At 36.9% G+C, this 22256-nt stretch overlaps 3 protein-coding genes across 3 annotated transcripts; 1 reads left to right on the top strand and 2 right to left on the bottom strand.

Annotated features, from left to right (window-relative positions):
- Positions 1 to 5433: 5433 nt before the first annotated feature.
- On the bottom strand, positions 5434 to 6138 carry LOC126721241 (uncharacterized). The gene has a single exon (XM_050424293.1). It carries the CDS (start codon positions 6136 to 6138, stop codon positions 5434 to 5436), a length of 705 nt encoding a protein of 234 aa, XP_050280250.1.
- Positions 6139 to 8650: 2512 nt separating this feature from the next.
- LOC126720409 (ubiquitin-conjugating enzyme E2-17 kDa-like) lies at positions 8651 to 12496 on the top strand. The gene is made up of 5 exons (XM_050422853.1): positions 8651 to 8812; positions 10450 to 10527; positions 11109 to 11236; positions 11947 to 12051; positions 12204 to 12496. The coding sequence occupies exons 2-5, from the start codon at positions 10458 to 10460 to the stop codon at positions 12345 to 12347; spliced, it is 447 nt and encodes a 148-aa protein (XP_050278810.1). The 5' UTR covers positions 8651 to 8812; positions 10450 to 10457; the 3' UTR covers positions 12348 to 12496.
- A 735-nt stretch (positions 12497 to 13231) lies between these two features.
- On the bottom strand, positions 13232 to 22018 carry LOC126720407 (uncharacterized). Its single transcript, XM_050422852.1, has 3 exons — positions 20406 to 22018; positions 18625 to 18870; positions 13232 to 13677 (listed from the first exon to the last, which is right to left on the bottom strand). Exons 1-3 carry the CDS (start codon positions 21126 to 21128, stop codon positions 13546 to 13548), a joined length of 1101 nt encoding a protein of 366 aa, XP_050278809.1. The 5' UTR covers positions 21129 to 22018; the 3' UTR covers positions 13232 to 13545.
- Between the last annotated feature and the right edge of the window lie 238 nt (positions 22019 to 22256).

Here is a 22256-nt window from a genome sequence, read left to right as displayed (position 1 = left end):
GACTTATTTTATAATTGGATTAGGACTTTTGTAAGGATATTTATGTCTATTTGCTTATTGTTGTTGTCGTTTTATCTTATTTTTGTACTCGTTTACTGTGTTATCTTAACTTGAATGGATTTATTTTGACTATCTTTCGTTTTCAAGAGAAAAAATAACTTATAAACATCAACAATTGGCGATTAAAAATGGGTGATAAACATTAATACTATGAGGTCTCAGGGAGACATTTTGGATACACATGTATTCTTTCTAATCAATTGAAACTTAAGGGAATGTTCAAAAGTTGGATAAAGTTGGGTCTACAGTACTTCAGTTGCACATTAGATGATATTCAAAGGCTTATTGGGGTTTATATCTTCAACAGATAATTAAAAATCCTGTGATCTTAGGACGATATTTGAGAATTTGTTATTCTGGAATGCATAAGCCCAAGTGGCATTAGCATTTTAATAGCAAGAGGCCGTATTAGTTTCCAAGGAACCCACTTAGTGACCCAATAGATTTCACAGGGTATTAATTTTCACAAAGTTTATAGTCCGAGGACCTAACATAACTTAGTTTCTATTTAATACTTCAATAGATGTCATAAGGTATTAATTTCCACTAAGCTTGTGGTCCGAGGACCTGACATAACTTAGTTTCTGTTTAATACTTCAGAAGATGCCATAGGGTATTAATTTCCACTAAGCTTGTGGTCCGAGGACCTGACATAACTTAATTTCTGTTTAATACTTCACAAGATGTCATAGGGTATTAATTTCCACTAAGCTTGTAGTCCGAGGACCTGACATAACTTAGTTTCTATTTAATATTTCAATACATGTCATTAGATGTGGAAACACAAGATGCATGATCAGCATAAATTAAAAGAAAACCCAAACTAGATTACTTTTATTAATAATAATACCTCTTGAGATTATTTACATTCTAAGGATGGAGTACAGCTTTTTCATCCAGGTCTTCCAGATAATAGGCTTCTATTCCGACTACTGAAGTAATCCGATAAGGCCCTTCCCAATTAGACCCCAATTTTCCCCAAGCTGGATTCTTGGTGGTTCCCAGAACTTTCCTTAGCACTAGATCTCCTACCGCTAACAGTCTCAGCTTTACATTAGTATCATAGTCTTGCTTGAGTTTATGCTGGTAGTAAGCCAATTGGACCATTGCACTCTCCCTTCGCTTTTCAATCAAGTCTAAACTTTTCCCCAACAGCCCATCGTTACTTTCTGAGGAAAATATACTAGTCCTTAACGTTGGGAATCCAATTTCCAGAGGGATGACGGCCTCGGCTCCATAGGTCATGGAAAAAGGAGTTTCTGCTGTTGATCGTCGAGGCGTTGTTCGATAGGTCCAGAGAACATGTGGCAATTCCTCTACCCATTTTCCTTTTGCATCATCCAGTCTCTTCTTAAGTCCATTGAATTTTACTTTGTTAACAGTTTTAGCTTGCCCATTCCCTTGAGGATAGGCCGGAGTGGAATATCTATTCTTTATACCTAAGTCTGAGCAGTATTGCCTGAAGGCCTTACTATCAAATTGAAGGCCATTATCCGAGACAAGAGTGCACGGAGTTCCAAATCGTGTAACAATATTCTTCCAAATAAACCTCTTAACATCTACGTCTCTGATGTTAGCCAAAGGTTCAGCTTCGACTCATTTAGTAAAATAATCCATGCCGACCAGCAGATACTTTTTGTTTCCTAAGACTTTAGGAAAAGGACCGACAATATCTAGCCCCCACTGAGCAAAAGGCCAAGGGCTGGACAGAGGGTTAAGAATTCCTCTAGGCTGGTGGATGTTTGGAGCGAACCTTTGACACTGGTTGCATTTTCTAACATACTCCTGCGCTTCCTTCTGCATATTTGGCCACCAATATCCTTGAGTAATGGCCCGGTGTGATATGGACCTCCCCCCTGTATGACTTCAACAAATGCCTTCATGCAACTCCTCTAAGAGTGACTCTGACATCTCAGGATGTACACAAAGTAGGTAAGACCCAGAAAAGGACTGTTTATATAACTTTTTTTCCTCGGATAACCAAAACCGAAGAGCTTTCCTCCGTAGTTTATCAGCTTCTATTTTCTCTTCGAGCAAGATGTCACTTTCGAGGAATTTCAATATGGGATCCATCCAGCTCGGCGCTAGATTGACTTGATGAACCTGACGTACGTCCTTTTCTGGTGGGGTGGGTGTATACAAATCTTCAACGATTATTACCCGAGGAAAATTCCGTGTTGAAGAGGTGGCAAGGGTTGCCAGGGAATCGGCATGGGTATTTTCACCTCGGGGGATATGCGACAAGACGAAAGATTCAAATTTCGTTTGCATACGCCTAACTTGACTCAAATACCCCTACATTCTTGGATCTCGGGCTTCCAGTTCTCCTTTCACTTGGCTGACTACCAATCTTGAATCCGAGAATAATTCTGCTACCTTTCCACCCATTTTCTGGACCATACTCATTCCCATCAACAAAGTTTCGTATTCTGCTTCGTTGTTAGTAGTTGAGAATCCCAACCTTAAGGATTTCTCAATGATGATCTCTTCAGGGGATATCAAAACTAGCCCCAATCCTGCCCCCCCGTTGGTTTGTTGCTCTGTCCACATATACCCTTCAGGAGGAACCGCCTTGTGTGGATATCAGACCAACCGATTTTTCATCCATGTCACTTTACTTCATGTTAGCTTCTTCTGGACACTCAGCGAACTCAACTACCAGATCGGCAAGGACTTGGCCTTTCACAGAGGTGCGAGACATATACTTGATGTCGAAAGCACCTAGGATTGTGCCCCACTTAGCAATTCTACCAGTATAATCTGCACTTCTAAGTATGGACTTGAGAGGTAACTGAGTTAAAAAAACCATAGTATGGGCCTGAAAGTAATGTGGAAGTTTACGTGTTGCATGGACCACCGCCAAGATGGCCTTTTCCAATGATAAGTATCTCACCTCGGCTTCATGAAGGGACTTACTTATGTAATAAACTGGTCATTGGAGGCCGCTGTCCTCTCGTATTAAGACAAAACTAACTGCATGAGGGGCAACTGCCAGATAAGCAAACAGCACCTCATCCACCTCAGGACTAGACATGATAGACGGCCTGGACAGGTACTCCTTCAACTGCTGAAACGCCACAACACACTCCTCGGTCCATTCAAATCCTTTCCACTTATGTAGTAGAAGGAAAAATGGACGACACCTCTCGGCCGACCTGGAGATAAATCGGTTCAAAGCAGCTGTCATTCCAGTCAGTTTCTGCACCTCTTTTGGATTCCGAGGTGCTTGTAAATCGTTGATGGCCTTAATCTGATCTGGGTTCACTTCAATTCCTCTATGAGTCACCATGTATCCCAAGAACCTCCCGGAGCCTACACCAAATGAACACTTTGAAGCATTCAGACGTAGCTTATGCTTTCTCAGTATTCCAAAGATGTTCGTAAGATCTTCCACATGCTCAGACACCACTTTACTCTTCACTACCATATCATCGATATAGACTTCAATGTTTCTGCCTAGTTGCAGTTCGAACATTTTAGTCATCATCCGTTGATAGGTAGATCCTGCATTTTTCAAACCAAAGGGCATCACTTGATAATGATAGTTTCCAATAGGGGTGACAAATGCCGTCTTTTCTTGATCATCCAACGCTAGCAGTATTTGGTGGTATCCTTGAAAGGCATCCAAAACACTTATCCAAGGATGACCAACGGTTGCATCCACCAACTGGTCTATCTTCGGCATGGGAAAAGGATCCTTGGAACAAGCCTTATTGAGATCCGTGAAGTCCACGCACACTCGCTACTTTCCTGTCTTTTTCTTTACCACCACCGTATTGGCTAACCATTGAGGATAAAAAACTTATTTGATAGCCCCAGTCTGCTTGAGCTTGGCCACCTCATTTCTGACAGTTTCGGCGTGCTCTTTCGATGGTCGCCGAGGTGGCTGTCTTTTGGGAATAACGGAAGGATTCATGTTGAGTCGATGACAAATGAAATTCGGATCTACACCTGGGGCTTCATATGGGCTCCATGCGAACACATTTACATTTTCTCTGAGGAATTCTAGCAATCGCTCCTTCTCTTGCAAAGGCAATTTAGCCCCAACCTGGAAAAATCTTTCCGGATCATCAGCAACAATTACCCTCTCCAAATCTTCACACTTTACCTCGTTGGCTGGTCCATCTAAGGGTAATGCTAGGGGTTTTAATTGCTATAATCTATTATCGGTGGTAGCTGAGGTCTCTACCTCTGGCTGATGTTGTATAGATGCTACCAGGCATTGCCAAGCTGCAACCTGGCTTCCTACTATCTCCAATATTTGGCCCCCAAATGGGTATTTCACTTTCTGATGTAGAGTAGATGAGACTACTCCTAGGGTATGAAGCCAAGGTCTGCTTGTGATGCCCCAATTTGATTGATTGTGTGATGTGTGTGGGTGTGTGATGAGTCCGACATCGGGTATTTATTGGGTTGAACTGGGCTTTATTAACAACTACAAGGAGCCTCAATTGTAACTAGTCCTTTTGAGGTATAACGCATATGTGACTAGCGCTTTTCCTTAGGTCGTTACACTGCCTATAATAGCCGTGTATGGAAAGAAAACATCTACAACAATGAAGTCCACATCCATACCGGTTTGCACAGGTAGTTTGATCTGTCCTTTTGGAACGACCATCCTTCCCTCAAAACTCACCAGAGAGGAACTGTAGGCTGCTAGGTCCTCAGGCTTCAATCCTATCCCCTTATACAAATCTGTGTACATTATATCAACAGCACTACCTTGATCAATCATCACCCTTTTTACATCGTACCCACCAATTCTCAACGTGACCACCAGAGCATCATCATGGGGCTGTATGGTTCCAACCTTGTCCTTATTCGAAAAGCCTAAAATCGGGGGGATGCCCACCCTGGCTCTTTTTGATGCTTGGCAATGATCCTCGGCCGGAGGTCGAAACACCGACAGTACCTTGGAAGGACAAGATCCAATCCTCCCTGGGGCAGTAAAAATAACGTTAATCGTGCCTAGGGGGAGTCTTGAAGAAGCGTCCCCACGCATCTCTGAGCCTACCTGGCCTACCTACCATTAGAATGATGCAAGAGTTGCTTCAATTTCCCCTCTCGGACCAGCTGTTTCAAATGGTCTCATAAATTTCTGCAATCCTCCGTCGTGTGCCCATGATCCTGATGATAGTGACAATAAAGGTTCGGGTTGCATCTCTTAGGTTCTCCTACCATCTTGTTCGGTCATTTAAAAAATGGCTCATTCTTTATCTTCTCCAATACCTGCTGTACTGGCTCCCGAAACACTACATTAACCACCTAGGTATCAGCAGAACCTGATTGCCCAATGAAGTCTTTCCGAGGTCGGTTACTATTGTAATGGTCCGACCTGAAATCCCTCCTCTCCTGAGGGATTACCTTAGCCTTTCATTTTCCTTGAAGTTGGTCTTCTTCTACTCTTCTGTACTTGTCAATCCTATCCATCAATTGGTGTACACTGGTAACAGGTTTACCAGTTAGAGATTTCCTTAAATCATGCTCGGCTGGAAGACCAGCCTTGAAAGTACTTATGGCCACATTATCATGCTCTCCCTCTATTTCATTAAACATTTCCCAGTATCTATCTGAATAAGTTTTGAGAGTTTCGCTCTCTCGCATGGACATAGACAGCAAGGATCCCAAAGGCTGAGGAACCCTACTGCAAGTGATAAATCGAGCGCCAAAAGCCCGGGTAAGCTTTTTAAAGGACTTAATAGAGTTGGCCCTTAAACCGTTAAACCATCTCATCGCCACCGGACCCAAACTTGATAGAAAGACCTTGCACATCAAGGCCTCATCCCTAGAGTAGATAGCCATCTTTTGGCTAAAATGGCTAACGTGTTCTACTGGGTCTGACCGGCCATCATAAAGGGTGAATGTAGGCTGGTGGAATCGCCGAGGAAGAATCGCATCTTCTATATTCCTTGTGAAGGGTGATTTGGAGACTTGGCTTAACGCTTTGTTCATGGCGTTGTTCCTCAAGCCCCTGCTAGGCAGGCTTTTGTACCTATGTCGATGGCTGTGCTCCTCTTCATAGGAAAAAGTCTCACTAGGCGGAGTTCTGGATCTCCGCCTATAACTAGCTCCATCCATCTCCTCGGATGATGGTTCAGAGTAAGGTGGGGAACGTTCCCGCCGGGCATGGCGCAACTCTCTTTTCAACTAGTCAATCTCACGTTGCAGGTTCCTGTCATTTTTTGCATGGGAAACATGACTCTTCCCACGAAAGCGACTTTTGGTGGTATGAGTTGTGCGCACACTCCCCTCACGGCCTTCTCTCCGTTCAGGACTTCGGTGCGGATTACCATGCTGGGAGCCTTTTGACTCTGCTTGGTGTAGATTGGCATCTACCTGATGTGGTCCTGCTGCGTAGTGATGTGGACCTGCTTCCTCCATCATGAACGTTGTACCGGATTTCTTTTAATCTAAATCAAGCTCTCTCCACAGACGGCGTCAATTGTAAGGACTCAATTTATAACGATCCCAAACTCGTATTGGGTTCAAACGCTAAAGGCCTAAACAATAAATTTGTAGAGCGTGGATATAAAAGAACTAGATTAACTTCAAAAGAAAAACGATTAAACTTAACGTTTTTAGATGGATTAACACAAATATTACGATTAATTTCTCCATTAAACAAGATAAGTTCTTTATTTCATAAGGTTTTCCTCTAGGCGTCACTTGTTTAGAAGTTTCGATCCTTCTTTTTGGTGCATTCTTCCATGTTATATACTGTCCTCCTGGTGTCATCTTCACCACACACGTGTAGGTTGGGTTCAGGGGATCCCTTCCTGTCCCATCCAACACCTTCTGGAACCTCCAACTAGCAGCTGTAAGGCTGCTTCATCACTATTCAGGCATCACCTTCACATTAATGCGGTCAGAGAGTTGGTTGAGAGATAATTAATGTGGAGGCAGCTGTTGTCAAAGATATTTGTTTATCTTTTCTTTCTTACCCTTGGTCTCATGTCTCACCTTTTGTGGTAATGCAACTTCGAAGTGTGTTTATGACAATACGGCGTTCGGATCATCCTCGGACACATACTGCCGAGAAGGATTTTGTCCTCGGACGCATACTAGACCCATCTCATGTGATATCTACTCCTTTTTTTCATTTGGTTCCCCTTATAATCTTATATTGGTCTCCTCGGATGGTTTAACGTCCTCGGATGAGCCACAGGTCCAGTTAATACGGTTTTAATATTTATTGATTAACCGGCCCCCACACTATTAGTAGTCATTTTTATATTTTGTTAACTCTTTAAAAAATTTTGTAAGGATATTATTAGGTATAAAATGTAAATTGTCTATGGTTTTTTAAAAAAAAAATTATTGTGAAGCACTTTTATTTTATTTTTTTTACGATTCGTTTATTCTAGACTCTTTAGTTTTTATACTTAATAATTCACTTATATAAATATTTATAATGTGATCTCACATTTGATTCTAAAATTAAGAAATAAAACTCTTTAATAATAAATAATTTGGGACACATGGCGTAAAATTGGAACTCTAATTTGGAATTTTAATTTGAGTTTCTCTTAGTTTCACCTATTATTATATATATAGTTTTTTTTTTTTTTTTTTGAGAATTCGTTCCAATACACTTATTAATAATCAAGAAATGGTATTATCTGCCAAAACAAAAGCACTGATATCTGGAAGAATAGATTTCATCCAAACAGTTAAAAAAGAACAAAATTTAACTCTCTTTGCCAAGGCATCAGCAAAGAGAAATAATTAAAAGTAAATTGCAAATTATATCATTAAAGTTTGGGATTATTTGGATTTTATACTCTAAAATTTCTGAATTTAGATTTTACCTTCTAAAGTTATATTTCGTTTGCATTAACATTTAACAGCCCCTCTAATCATAATTTTTGTTAAGTGCCAAATAAGTTTTCCGCGTGTATTTAATTCGTCCAATAAAATAATGTCACATCATTATATTTAAAACATATTTTAAAATTTTTAAGAAACAAAAATGTCATGACATCAATTTTTTGAACGAATTAAACATGTGTGGCAAGCCTATGTAACATTTAGTGGAAAATATAGACAAAAAGACTGCTTATGCAAACATAATATAATTTAAGGAGTAATGCTACAACCATACACTATTTTACAACATTTTTACAGAATGTTGATGTGACCAACTTTTTATTAGTTTTCATCTAGACCCATCATTAATATTACTTTTTCATTTACTAATAATTACTCACCACATCAGCTGTTTGTAAAATTTTTTGTAAAATAGTTTGTATGTCTAACATTATTCTAACTTAAGAAGGTGAAATCAAAATCCTTTCATAGTATAAAATCCAAATACATTTAAATTTTAGAGTAAAATTTGAAATTTAGGCCAATAATAATTAATTAATTACATTCAAACCAAATCAACCTCTTTACATAATTAAGGATTTGGATTAGGTCCAGTACTTCCAATGCACTGGACTCGGTTGGATACTGACATAGACACGTGTTACAATCCCCAAACCTCTCCATAATTAAAAGCCATAAGGAACTTTTAAATATAGAGTGGAAAAAAGAAAAAAACTAGTAACTTCTAGAATTCTTGGGGTTATATTCGTCCTTGTCAAAAACTTATCAAGCCGACCTCTAATACTACTAGTACTACTAGGAATTTATAAAGTCTATAAAAAGCACGTTGGTCCAAACCCTAGAACTCCATAACTTTGAGCTTTGTACCAGATCTTCCTTGGCACAAACTCTCACACTCATTCAGTTCAAGGCTTCAAGTCCCAATGTATGTATATACCCACTTTTACATACTCTCTCTACAGTCTTTCTCCATATTCTCTGCATATACTTGTTTCGTTTAGACTATTAGGGTTTATGGGGTTGGCTGTTTGGTTGCTTATATACGTATTCGTGGCCTTTTTCTCTTACTCTATGGCCATAGGTTTACTGGGTGGACCTTGAACTTGATGTTAAAGATTTACTTCTTGACACTTTGTAATTTGTCTTCTGTTTGTTTTGACTTCAAATATTTTCTCTACAAATTCTTAGAAAACTTCTTCTTTTCTCCCATGAATTGTTTGTTTGTTTTTTTTTTTTCACTGGTACTATTCTCTTCTAGGAGTCCCTTTTTAATCCTCGGAACTATGTTAACAAAGTTTTGGTTCCTAATTTTGAAAAAAAGTATTGTTTTTTATGATATATACATAGGATTAATTAATTATTTGCGAGTATGTTGAGGTACTAAATTAACTTTGGCTGTACAAAAAACAAAACAAAAAATCCTTACTTTTGAGTTTAGTGGGTCGTCTTGAAATTGTAAAAAGAGTTTTTCTTTTTTTCTTTTTTTTGGTGTGATTGCTTGTGATTTTTTGATGTCCAGGTTTGAACTGAAGTACTGCAGTTTCTGGTTCTTGATGTGATCAAAATTTGAGGGTCATGGTGTTCTCTATTCAATCTAATTGTCTGATAAGGATGACATTGATTGGCCCAACAAATTTGAAGTTTGTTTTGCACAGTTTATGTGGATTTATATATGCACTTGAATATATGCTAATAATTTTGAGTGTGGAATTGATTGCTTGGGGGCAATAGGCACGGATATAAAGGGAATTTAGCATATTTGTTTAGGTCAAATTTGTATGCATGTAACCTTCAGATTCTAGACCAGGAAATTTATTTTCTGATTTCCTTTGAAGATGTCTGCACTTTAACAGATGCATTGGTGTTTTTATTAGGATTTCAGTTTTTAATGATGATGTGCTGAGTTAGATTCCACAGGCGTTCTTATGTATAATAGATAATCAATTGAAGTTGGAAAACTTTATAAAAGTTTGGTTGTAGAAGATATATGAATATATGTAGAATGGCTTTAAAGTTAGGTAGTAGCTATTGGTTATAGCTCAATTGAGACTTTCTTTGTTGTAATAATATAGCTCATTAGCACTATGGGGGGGTGAGGTATTGACATTAATACAAAAAATAGATCTGGAAGGAATACAATCAATACATACATATTTTAATAAAATGCACCTACTATATCTTATAACAATAGATAATCATTTGATTTTTACCTATCTAAGTTAGTGGATTTATTATAGATTTACAATTACATTGTTGTTGTTCATCACTTCATATATCTGTTCTTTGTCAAAAGATATTACTCAGTGTAATTGTGCCCGGCTTTCACCTTTATTGATGATTTTGGTTTTATATGCTTATAATAGTCTTGCTGATTTTACACCTAACCATTTGAGAACATGTTCTATATATTTCCATTATCCGATCCTTTTACTTCTGGTTTTGTTTTTACTATCCGATCCTTTTACTTCTGGTTTTGTTTTTCTCCATTTATTGAGTAATCTTATGAGAATTGGTAACATATTTTACTCATGTTGTCATGCTGTTGTGTGTTTAAATATACAGATTCTGTGATGGCTACAAAACGTATTCTTAAGGAATTAAAGGATTTGAAGAGGGATCCTCCAGTTTCTTGCAGTGCTGGTTTGTTGCCAAACTTTCTCATTGTTTTCCCTTATGACATTCTTTCTTACTATGTTACCATATGTTATACACTTGACAATGTATAACTTTAATAATATCCTTGTTATAAAACTTTGTCTTTGCATTGTCTGTAATTATATTTCTCAAGATTTATCTGCATATACAGTGTTAGTTATACATTGTCAATAATGTTACTTCTTTCTGGATTTATAACAGTCTACCTTCTTATGTAGCCTTAGTGGAAAATTTTTGGAAGTCAAATATTGGTTAGATTTGCATTACAGAACTACTTTGATTGCCACTTTTTCTTTCCGAGTGCTGAAGGAATTTATCTGTTAATCTACTTAATGGAGTACTCAAATATTTTCTTGGTTTGTGGTAAATGTTGAGGCTCCACGCTTCTGTTTTCATCACTGTCAGAGTTAAGCATATTGTGAATACATGCCAAAACACCAGCAAAATTGACTCTTTTTTTTTTTCACAAAAACAAGCTGACTTAGTTACATTGAAGGACTTTTATAAATTTGGCTAATAATTATAATGTTTTTGATTTACAAGATCTAAGTTTCACATGTTTTTAGGTCCCATTGGAGAAGACATGTTTCATTGGCAAGCAACAATAATTGGTCCACAAGACAGTCCTTATGATGGGGGTGTGTTTTTGGTTAACATACACTTCCCACCAGATTACCCATTTAAGCCACCAAAGGTAATGACTAAATCTTTTTGTATGCTTGTAGAATTCTTAAGGTGTATCTGTCCCCGTCAATTCGTATGTCTTCTTGTTTGGATGTACCTTAACCTTTGAACTAGTTAATTGTAACTCTACTTTGAAAGATGTAAATTAATTATGATAAGAGATAGATCAAGTAGAGCATAATCTTTATCCTTCCTGTAATCAAGCTTTTTATCTGTTCATTGATAGAACACAATAGAACTTTAATTTTCAATTTAGAATGTTATGATTATATATGTGGCATTCCTTTGATTGTGTTGACACCATGGTCATTGTCTCATTGATACTACCAGGAGGTCAAAATACAATGTGAACAGTCTGAATTCATGGTTTTTCTCTTTTGTTTTTCTAAGACATCTTCCACCCTTTAGTTCTCCCAGTTTATTTGTGAATATGCTTTCCAATCAAAACTGGTTGAAAATGGAGACTTTATGAAAAAGCTGTAATATACACAGAAATATACATATGTATGTGCTTTCATGGAGATGTCCATCTCAAAAGAGAAAAAAAGAATGAAAAAACAAATTACTAAAATTGTCTCCATGAATTGACATATAAATATTATATACCTTGAATTTAAAAGGTTTGCTCAAGTTGCATTGTTTATCGAAATTACAGACTGTTCTTTCAGTTCTGGTCAAGGGGATACAGTTCAATTTACAAACTTAATTGTGATTTGGCAGGTTTCATTTACAACAAAAGTTTTCCACCCTAACATCAACAACAATGGAAGCATTTGCCTTGACATTCTTAAAGAACAATGGAGCCCTGCCCTTACAATATCTAAGGTATCATTTTAATGTAATTCATTAGTTCTTTAACTTTTGTGAGTGGTCTTGGTCATTCACTTTGGCAGTGTTAAAAGTAATAAATATATAAGCATAAGTTAGTGCCTCACTCAAGATAAAAATTGTTTGATCAATACAATAATTTGTTGCAGGTGCTGTTGTCGATATGCTCACTACTGACAGATCCAAACCCGGATGATCCTCTTGTCCCCGAGATTGCTCATATGTACAAGACCGACAAAGCCAAGTATGAGACTACTGCTCGAGCTTGGACTGAGAAATATGCGAGCTCTTGATTTGATTTCAGTTTAGGGAACCTATAGCTTGAGTGAAGTGAATTTAAGATGGGTTCTCTAGTAATTTTTTATAAATACAAGTGGATTGGGTTTTGTACGTACATTTTGAATGCTATTTAGGTTTATAGATATTCATCATTTCTCTTTTACTACCTGAGTTCTATTGCATTTTGTTTTTGGTTATGTCTACCATCAAATACATATATTTGCTTTTTCATGCTGTGGTCCTTATCAGTTGTCACTAACATAATGAAAAGTGGAAATAAAGAAACTGCATTAGAAAAGACTAAGAGGGAATATTAGTCAATGTATGCATTTCCCTAGCCATGTCAGCTAAACAACCAGGCCTTATTTTCCGTTCATGTATATAACAAGTAGCATAAAACACAGCTTTGTTTACAAGCCCAAGCTGGTTATATTTTGCCTCTAGGATTCAACTTGTGGGATGATTTATAACATTTCCCTCATCAATTCCCATAAATAATTAGTGGAAGTGGTTGTTGCTGGATGTAAGAAAATGTGATTATATAATCCAGTTGGGTGTTTAGTTCCTTAGAAAGAGAAGACTGAGTACTACTGTGACATTATCTGCAGACTGCATGGGAAGCCACAATTTGTCAAACTTGGCTAAAAAGGAATGCTGAGAGTTCAATAAAATCAAGTAATAACTAGGGAACATATTCATATCAGTAATTCTATCCTAAACCATGTCCTTTTTATTGAATATGCTTTTATTAGTTGTTTGGTTGATGTGGTTAAGATTGTATTTGCATTTGAATGCTGCATGTTTTGTGATTTTGCTTCTGTATATCTAACTCATTCATCCAAAACAGAAATGTTTGGATTGGAGAAGTTTCTTGATTTCAATTTTCTTGAGATAGTGAGACAGGAAATGTATAAGTCAATAGGATAAGCTTCCAATTATTGTATTGATATCACATTGCTAATAAACAAAGCATATTTATCTACCTCTATACCACCCGAGTCAACGCCCAAGGTTACAACATTTATGTTTTCCCTTTTTTGGTCACTTGATAGAGTTTCAACAAATAATTCCACCCCCCCACCGCCTCCCCAAAAAATAAAGCCTCAAACACAGTAGCCGAAAATCAATGGTAGAGCTTCCAGGATTTCTTTCCTCCTCTCCTTGTTTCCTAGTTGATGGCTGATATACAAGATCATGCACAAATCAAATTGGTCATTGATGGAATCCAGTTAGAAATCTTTGAATGCCAGCAAAATCAGATACTATGTCCAAACTGTGGAAGCTCCCTCTAATGTCATTTTCAATGTACTTTGCAAGACACTTGCACTGCTTCTCACCATTTGTCTACAAAGATGGGAAAGAATGAAAATAAATACAAGTAATAGATTAGATCAAGAATAACCATGAACTTTTATAACACGAATCCACAGCTAAGCACTTCTAAGAGTAAGAATTAAGTAAAAAATTGGTGACTTCACATCTGATTTAATTATGTTGGGGTCAAAAGCCTAGAAATAGCTGATATTGAGTAGGGTAAAACAAATCAAGAATCCATGAGAAAAGATTGTCACGTGTGGCTTTGCATAAGATATGAATGTAATGAAATAAATATAAGGATGCGATATCAATAATCTTTGGATCAAATGGCGTCTTTCCTTAGAAATAAGGGTGAATGGTTAAGTCACAACCATATTATAGGTATGAGTTTTATAAATTATATGTTGACAATATATGTATATATATACGGACACGCACAAAAACATTATAAAATATTCATTACAGTGTTACTTAGTCATATCCAACTAAAATATTTAAGAGTTCATATTGACAATGAGAAAACATTTCTGCTTGTGCAATGTTTTGGGGTTAGGGTGGAAGGGGAGTTGAAATGGAGGAATTGTATTCTTTCCTCATGACAGTCTTTACTTCAAATTCTTTACTACTTCTATGCCTGCATAATTCATAGGAAAAGGCAACGGTATGAATTATATGTGCAGTATATGGAAATATATGATAAAACACACATCAAGTTTACTGACTCAAAGGAAGAGAACAAGACCCAAAAAAAGAAAAGGAATTCAACTTTGTATCAGAATTTTTGCCTTTTCATGTACTCGTCCTACTTGAAAGAATTATCATAGCAAAACAGTTGGTTCTTTGATTAAACACGGTGTGATTTATAGCTCATTTCATGACAAGAAGCAAGAGATGTCAAACCTTGATGCAGTGGTAAGTGCCATCTACCCCGAGCAATGAATCATGAGTTTGAGTCTAGAAATTAGCCTCTTTGAAATTGGGGATAAGGTTACCTACCAATTACCTCTCCTAGACCACAAAATGAGTCTTGTGCATGGGGTACACCATTTTTTCATTTTAGAAGCAAAGTCTTTCTTATGAGCATCCATGGTTTGCCCCTTTTTTTACACAGAATTTAATTTAAGAATTCCCTGTTAATCAATGTTGTCAATGTTGTCAAAACTGTACCGGGTAGAAGTCTATTCCGCATATGATGCTATAAGATGTTTATTACTATTTTTTTTTTTTTATAAGTGATGGCTACAAGAAATTTTTTTCATCCATTCAAAATGTATCTATATGTACTAAATGATGATATGAGAATAATAAGAGTATTTAAAGTTAATACATTCTACTATCATTTCATATTCCACCCATTGTAGGAAAAAGTGAAACCAAATGTAAATGAAATGAAAGGAAATAATCTAGAGGAAGCCTATTAGCCTAACTTTAATCAAGAGTGCGCTTTCAAGTCTCCCTACCTATTTCTTGTTCCTATTCCCCATTCCTGTTAGTGTAGCCAACAAGCTGGAAAAAATACAGACTTCCTGTGGGGCGGGCTTCATGGGGAGCATAAATTCCATTTTGTTTATTAGTCAACTATGTGCAATCCAATCCAAGGGGTACCGGACATTCAAAAGCTGCTGATTTCTATCCTAGCTTTGCTTGGGAAATGACTGTGGAGGTATGGTTTGGAACAGAAGTCATTGTGGCAAAACAGCAAAAGGTTATTGATAGAGCAAGTACAGTACTACTTGATGTCAGAGGTACTCTAGAATGGTAAAAGGTCCTTCTGGGGTAGGTCCATGGAAAAATATCAGGAAGGGTTGGGAGAAGTTTGCTTCATACACTCGTTTTGAGGTGGGGGTTGGTTCCCAAGTTTTGTTTTGGAAGTATCATTGGGATAGCAATGAAACTTTCCAGGATAGATACCCTGAGCTGTTCAAGTTTGCCAGAGACAAAGAGGCTTTGGTTTCAGACTATTTTGATTGGGTCAATGGTCAGGTGCATTGGAAACCTATCTTCATCTTAGAGGCACAAGACTGGGAGTTAGATTCTATGGCCCAATTTTTTGGATGATCTGTATGCAATGAAGGTAACCCCTACAAGTCCCAGTAGATTGGTTTCACTTCTATCGCCTAAGACTGGATTCCAGGTTAAAAGTAATTATAGAGTTTCAAGTAAGGGCTGTAAATTAAATCCAATCCAATTTCCTTGGAAATGCATATGGAAAATGCTAACCCTGCCTAGTATTGCATTCTTTGTTTGGGAGATGGCTCTTGGGAATATATAGGTGACGGATAATCTTTGAAAGAGGGTTTTTATCATAGCAGACTGGTGCTGCCTGTGCAAATCTGATGGTGAGTCAGCAAGTCATCTCCTGTTACATTGTCCTATTGCTTGTGGCCTGTGGATTTTTTATATTGCCTAGGATCACTTGGGTGATGCCAAATTGCCAAGTTATTTTTTTTTTTTGATAAGTAATAAGAATTCATTGATAATAAAAAGATACACCCAAGCACACAGGAAGTATATAAGGGGGGAGCAAGTCAAGAACGAAAATTACAAAAGTCAAGTAAATCCAAAATAGAAAAAGGATGGTTTCTCCACACAGAGAACCATTCAAGTAAGGTTCGGAAGAAAAGAAGCTTGAGGTCAGGCATAGCACGCTCAGAGTCTTCAAAGCATCTACTATTCCTCTCCTTCCAAATGCACCACATCAAACAAAGAGGAATGACCTTCCAAATAACTCCATTGCGGAGGCGACCAAAGTGACCTTGCCAGCAAGCAAAGAGACCAACAACAGACGAGACCAACAACAGACGAGGGCAAGCAAAGAGACCAACAACAGACGAGACCAAATTGCCAAGTTATGTTATGCCAATGTTGGAGTCTTGGAAAGGAGCCTTGAAATTCTGTAGATTCAAGGAAGTGCAGGGTTCCATTCTTTCCTGTCTTATGCAGTGCACTTGGACAGAGAAGAGTCGGCCTACATTTATGGGAAAGGAGTTAACTTTGCCTAATTTTAAGTTAATGTTTTTGAAGACCCTTTATGAATGGAGTTCAAAATCCTATACTTTCTAGGCATATTCTTTGATGGAGTTTTTGATTCTTTTCTTATTCGCCGTTAATTTCTTTGCTTTTATCTTTCTCTCCTCTTTGTGTCTATTTTTCATTGGTGTTTTTTATTTATTTTTACTGTATACTTCCTATATACACTTTCTGTTTTCACTAAATTGACATTACTTAACAAAAAAAGAAATCCAAAGTAGGGGTAAAATATAAATTATGTTTAATGAGCTCAAAAAACGCAAGTATTGTAAAGGAGTATGAAATACTTTAGCATAAACCATATGGCATAAAATGGGAGAACGTAAAATTAAATAATTTGTGTCCCCTAGATATTGAAAATGTAACATTAATAGACAAAAAGGAGAGACACAAACCACCCAAAAAAGGAAAAGCATAAGAATGACACTGAGACTTCCTTGCATATAAAACCACTAGAAGCCATGCAACAGGGAAAAGAAAAGCATTTAGACTTCCTCATAAATGAAACCACTAGAAGCCATGCAACAGGGACAAGGGTTGAGGTATGTGCACACCTAGCAATTACCCAGAAAAACATGGTTTCTGAACCATTTTGACCCAATGAAGGACTCCAATATGGTCTATAAAGACACAACCAAATTAAATTTGGGGATTGGTTCAAGGCAGAGGTGTCAGGTTCCAGAACAGCAGAACTCATCCAAACTAGATATTAAAGTCACTATAATAACACCATTGTTAATAGTATTTTTAGAACAGCATTAGCCATATAAGAATCCTAATAGCACATCCAACCATCCTGATTCCAGACCCATTAAACTTCTCATTATCCCCATATCAACATCTCAAGTTCTGTTTCTTTCCTAGTCTCCTGTCAAGTTCTTGTCCTTTTCACCAATAAGTCATATAGACATTGACAGTATCATTTGCAAAGAGCCAAGTTAGAACCTTACCCAGGTCCTTTTTTTCTCGTATCATCTTTGGTGACTACCTTGCATGACGGCCTACAATCAGGTTTGCTAATTCTTGACATGTATCAGAGGGTTTTAGTCTCTACAACCAAGGTTGGGAGGGGGCTTCCCATTTGAAAACCTTCCTGTGCTTATGGATCAAATTTGACCATTCCTAACTCACCAGAGTGCTTCATTTCTTTGTTAAACTGATCTGTCAGTATGCATTCAACAATAGATGCATTAGGCTCCCATCTCATTCCTTTACCCACACTAATGCATGTACAATCCGTGTGTAGCAGCACCCATTTTCTCACAAGTACAATTTCTACAACAGTTGATGATGGAGTCCATACTTGGGACTTTGATACTATGAATTGATGCGTTCAGGTTCCTTGGGGATTGTTGAAATCCCTTCTTATGCTAATCCAAGCACCGGAATTTAACATTCATAATTTACAAATCCAAAAAAAAGTTGTACCGAATGCACATAGCTCCTGCTTTTGTGGGATCTAAAAGAGGTCATAGCAGACAGCCTTACCTCCAAATTTGTTAGAAATCCCTTCTTATGCTAATCCAAGCACTGGAATTTAACATTGATAATTTACAAATCAAAAAAAGGTTGTACCCAATGCACATAACTCCCACTTTTTTGGGGTCTAAAAGAGGTCATGGTAGGCAACCTTACCCCCAAATTTGTTAGGAGGGCCTGATTCCCAGACTCGAACCCACAACCTATTGCTTTTGGTGGAAGGCACTAGCCAGTGCACTAAGGCTCAACCTCTTGTAATTTACAAATCTAACCTCAAAGTAAAATCCAGTGTAAATTCTTTTATTTTAACACACAAAAGATAAAAAAAAATTTAAAAAAAAACCTTGCAGATATTGCAATTTCAATAACATTATCATTGAGAAAATGTTGAAAAATAATATAAATTAGGTAGTATGATCATTTAAAATTTTGAACTCTGGCTTCTAGGTATTAAAAGATCAGTACCTCAAAAATGAAAAATCCACCAGGTCTTAACATCAAAGCAGCCCCATTGCAAAGATGGAGAAGATCATCCATGCCATTTAGACCACCATCTAATGCAAGTCTCGGTTCATGTCTACCAACCTCAGCTTGTAGCCCAGGGATATTGTCACTCGGTATGTACGGTGGATTACTGACAATACCTGCAAGTTTTCCTTCCACATCCTTCAATGGTTTGAACCATGATCCTTGCCTTAATTCAATTACATCCTGAGTGGTTTGTAATAAAGTGCAGAAGAAAGAAAAGAAATCAGAGATATTCTATTTTGCTGGAAGGAAAGATGGGAAAAAGATGAGAGTGAAAATTAAGAAACCTAAAAAATTAATACTCTTTAATTTCTGATAGTAAAATAAAAGGCTAATTACAAATATTTACCATATCAACTGAGCTGCATTGTCCCACTAAAGTTTAAAACTGAGCAATCAATCCCCTAATGTTACTTAAATTTCCAAAAGCCTCCCTATAATTCCAATTGCTGTCAAACCAAGAGCAAATTATTGCATCAATGTGCCACCAATCCCAAAGAAGAAAAAATATGCCAAAGCTCTTTTCAGCCTTTTCTTCTTCTCATGCCTCTTAATTTGAGAGCACTTAGAGCTGCAGGGTGTTATTTGGAACTTTGAGCTACAGTAGAGGAAATATTGATCTCAGCATTCATTGCATATCCAGTTGACTATTTGTGGTGTTGTTTTAACAATAAACATCACAGATTTACATCATCCCCACCAATGAAAAATAATTTAGTATTCTTTGAACTTTCATTTATAACATCTGAATGCCTTCTAAGAAATGGAGAAAAGGAAGAAAAAGAAAAGCAAATTTGATAACTACTGAAGAAAATTATTCCCCCTTCTTTTTTTTTTGAAGTCCAATTAATTTGGACATTGGTTTCTTAAAAAAAAACTATCCAAAAGGTGTCTGGTAGTTAAAATTATTACCGATCACCTACAAGATTTTTTTGAAAGTCCTTGACAGGACAATGACTGTGTTTAGCCATTGTAAGTGCATTTGCGTTAGGAACCTTAGATGATGACTTGTTAATGCAATTGAAGATTATAAATAATGAGGAGAGTTGTGCATATTAGTAAATTTAATTTAAAGAAAACCTATTAAGTAATCAACAAAGATTTCCCTTGCATTCCTGATATTGAACCCTCTAATACCACAAGAACACAGGACACAATTACTACAGCCATGATAATTGGGGCTACAGTTTATTATAGGAGGCATATAAGTGGCTAGGGTTTGGTTAAAAAGGGAATCAAGAATGCTGTAAAGGCTTTGGCCATCTTATTAAACATAATCTTTCAGTAAATTTCATTACATATAGTAGCAGTACATTCACGAGCAAAAATGGAGGACTTGTAAGTTGCTGGCTAAAGTAATTTTTTTTTTTTTGATAAGTGATAAGATTTATTGATATCAAAAAAGGGACGCCCTAGTACACAAGAATTGAAAATTTAGCCACTCTATTATAAAAAGATCCTCTCGTATGTTGAATAAATAGATGATCTAAAATTGGAGACTATCTTACCTATAAAAATAAAAAGTTGGAGACTATCTTTCACTTTCTATGTTGAATATATGATTTACTAGAAGCAAATTAAAAACTTCCTGCATTTCATTTCAACATGTAAAATGGTCCAATATATGGATTGTGGGATGAACACTATCATTGTTAGTGAGTTTTCATGAGAAATTATTGAAATTGGAACCATTACATTAAAATGATAAATTCACTAACCTGAAGACCATACTTCTGCACATTAAAAGCTGCCACGGACAGTGCGACAGGGCTTAAATCTGTTGCAATGACCCTTCCACAACTCCCCAAAATCCTCCCAATTCCAATAGCAAGTGCACCACTTCCAGTTCCTAAATCTGCCCACAATCCCTCTCTTAATCCTGCATTATTTGAAACGACATCAGCCACCAAGTCAACAATGAGTTCGGTCTCAGGTCTCGGAATCAAAACCCCATCTTGGACACTCAACACCAAGTCCCTCCAGTGCTCACACCCAACTAGATACTGAAAAGGCCTTCTCTCTTCAATCCTCTGCTTCCACAGATTGTAAAGCTCTTCTATGCCTGTCCTTAATCTTACATTTGTTTGATTGTTTTCAATACCCATTTGGGAAAACACTGTGTGATCCTCAATTGCATCTTCCATGAGCCACTTAAGCTCCCTGCAAAATAGGTCCAAGTCTGGACCATTGTCGGAGTCTAGAAAGGTTGTCCCAACTGAAGAAGCAAGATTTTTGGCCCAATCATGCCATTTTCGGAGGTCAGAAACAGAAGCTGAGTGCAGTGGTGGTCTTAGAAAGAGGGGAATTTGAGGCTTCAAAGAAGTGGGTGGGGATGACATTGAAGAAAAGCAAACAGGTCGAAGAAGATTGGTACTTATAGAGGGTTTAATAAAGACTGATAAATTAGAAGGAAAACATCCACGTATGAAGCTTAGCTTCATTTTTTGGCAATGTCAATGTCAAATAAATGTAGGTTTCTCTATGCTACAATATCATGCTTAAACCTGGAACAAAATTAAATAACCCCCAAAAAATAAAGCTACAAACTTCTATAACAACATTATCTTGCCAAAAAATTTTACCACCCACCTTATAACAAAACCAAATTCTAATTCCACCATAAACCCATTAAAAATGCTCCTATAAACACTATGACCAAAGCAAGAATTACTTATAAAAAAAAAATGACCAAAGCAAGAATTAAAGGCCTAGACTTTAAATTTCATCACCAGTATTTCCACCATAAACCCATTAAAAATGCTCCTATAAACAGTATGACCAAAGCAAGAATTAAAGGCCTAGACTTTAAATTTCATCACCAGCATTGAAATTTCTCTATTGAATTTTCTACCGCTCTCCTAGTTCTGAGTGTACCAATAACTTGGCTTCTAACAATAATGAAAAGCAAAAGACAGAGACTAAAGCAAGAATGTCTAAACTTAACAGAAACATGAAACTAAAAGGTTTCTATACTTCAGACATATACGAGGAAAGGAGAGAGAGAGAGATTTAAACTTTAAACCAAGCAGGGCCTTTCACTGGGCTTTTAGAATTGAAATTAGAGTTTCTATGTTTCATTCATTGATTAGAAGAATAATTTTGTGTGTGAATTTTCGTGGCTAATATTCCCCACTTTCTAAGCAACCAAACAAAAGGAAATGGAAGAAATAGAATGGGACCTGGAGAACTTCACAGCCAGTTCAGGAGAGCTCCTTGCTTCTCTTCAAAGAGATGAAAAAGAGTGAGGTACGGTTGGGGAATGTGTGGGAAAAGTTTGGTTAGAGACGGGTTTATGGGCTTTTCGTCCCTTTATTGGATGGTGATTTATGGTGTGTGTGAGAGAGAGCGAGAGAGAGAGAGTGAAAAGTTTTAGAATACGTTTTAAACTTTCTTTTTTATATTTTTTTTTAGTTTTAATTTGTGACGTTTGCTTTTGATAATAATTCTATCATTAGACCAAAATACTAATTAATTTTTGGTGTAAGCAAAGATTAAACCCCAAATTTTTTATTTAACCATCAATGATTTTACTAGTTGAGATAATTGAAATCCACTTTATATGTTTTGAA

The sequence above is a fragment of the Quercus robur genome, chromosome 4 (genome assembly GCF_932294415.1).
Source record: "Quercus robur chromosome 4, dhQueRobu3.1, whole genome shotgun sequence".
Taxonomy (NCBI): Eukaryota; Viridiplantae; Streptophyta; class Magnoliopsida; order Fagales; family Fagaceae; genus Quercus; species Quercus robur.
The sequence above is the reverse complement of the archived record's forward strand: the minus strand, read 5'-3'. Positions and strand labels throughout refer to the sequence as shown.

What these genes read in the sequence shown, in the direction of transcription:
- LOC126721241 (XM_050424293.1), bottom strand. Translation starts at nt 6,138, where the DNA reads ATGGATGGAGCTAGTTATAGGCGGAGATCCAGAACTCCGCCTAGTGAG.
- LOC126720409 (XM_050422853.1), top strand. Translation starts at nt 10,458, where the DNA reads ATGGCTACAAAACGTATTCTTAAGGAATTAAAGGATTTGAAGAGGGAT. An exon ending in ACCCATTTAAGCCACCAAAG is followed by an intron (nt 11,237 to 11,946) that starts GTAATGACTAAA and finishes GTGATTTGGCAG; the next exon opens with GTTTCATTTACAACAAAAGT. An exon ending in CTGCCCTTACAATATCTAAG is followed by an intron (nt 12,052 to 12,203) that starts GTATCATTTTAA and finishes AATTTGTTGCAG; the next exon opens with GTGCTGTTGTCGATATGCTC.
- LOC126720407 (XM_050422852.1), bottom strand. Translation starts at nt 21,128, where the DNA reads ATGAAGCTAAGCTTCATACGTGGATGTTTTCCTTCTAATTTATCAGTC. An exon ending in TGCAGAAGTATGGTCTTCAG is followed by an intron (nt 18,871 to 20,405) that starts GTTAGTGAATTT and finishes CAAACCACTCAG; the next exon opens with GATGTAATTGAATTAAGGCA. An exon ending in GTGGATTTTTCATTTTTGAG is followed by an intron (nt 13,678 to 18,624) that starts GTACTGATCTTT and finishes CCATCTTTGTAG; the next exon opens with ACAAATGGTGAGAAGCAGTG.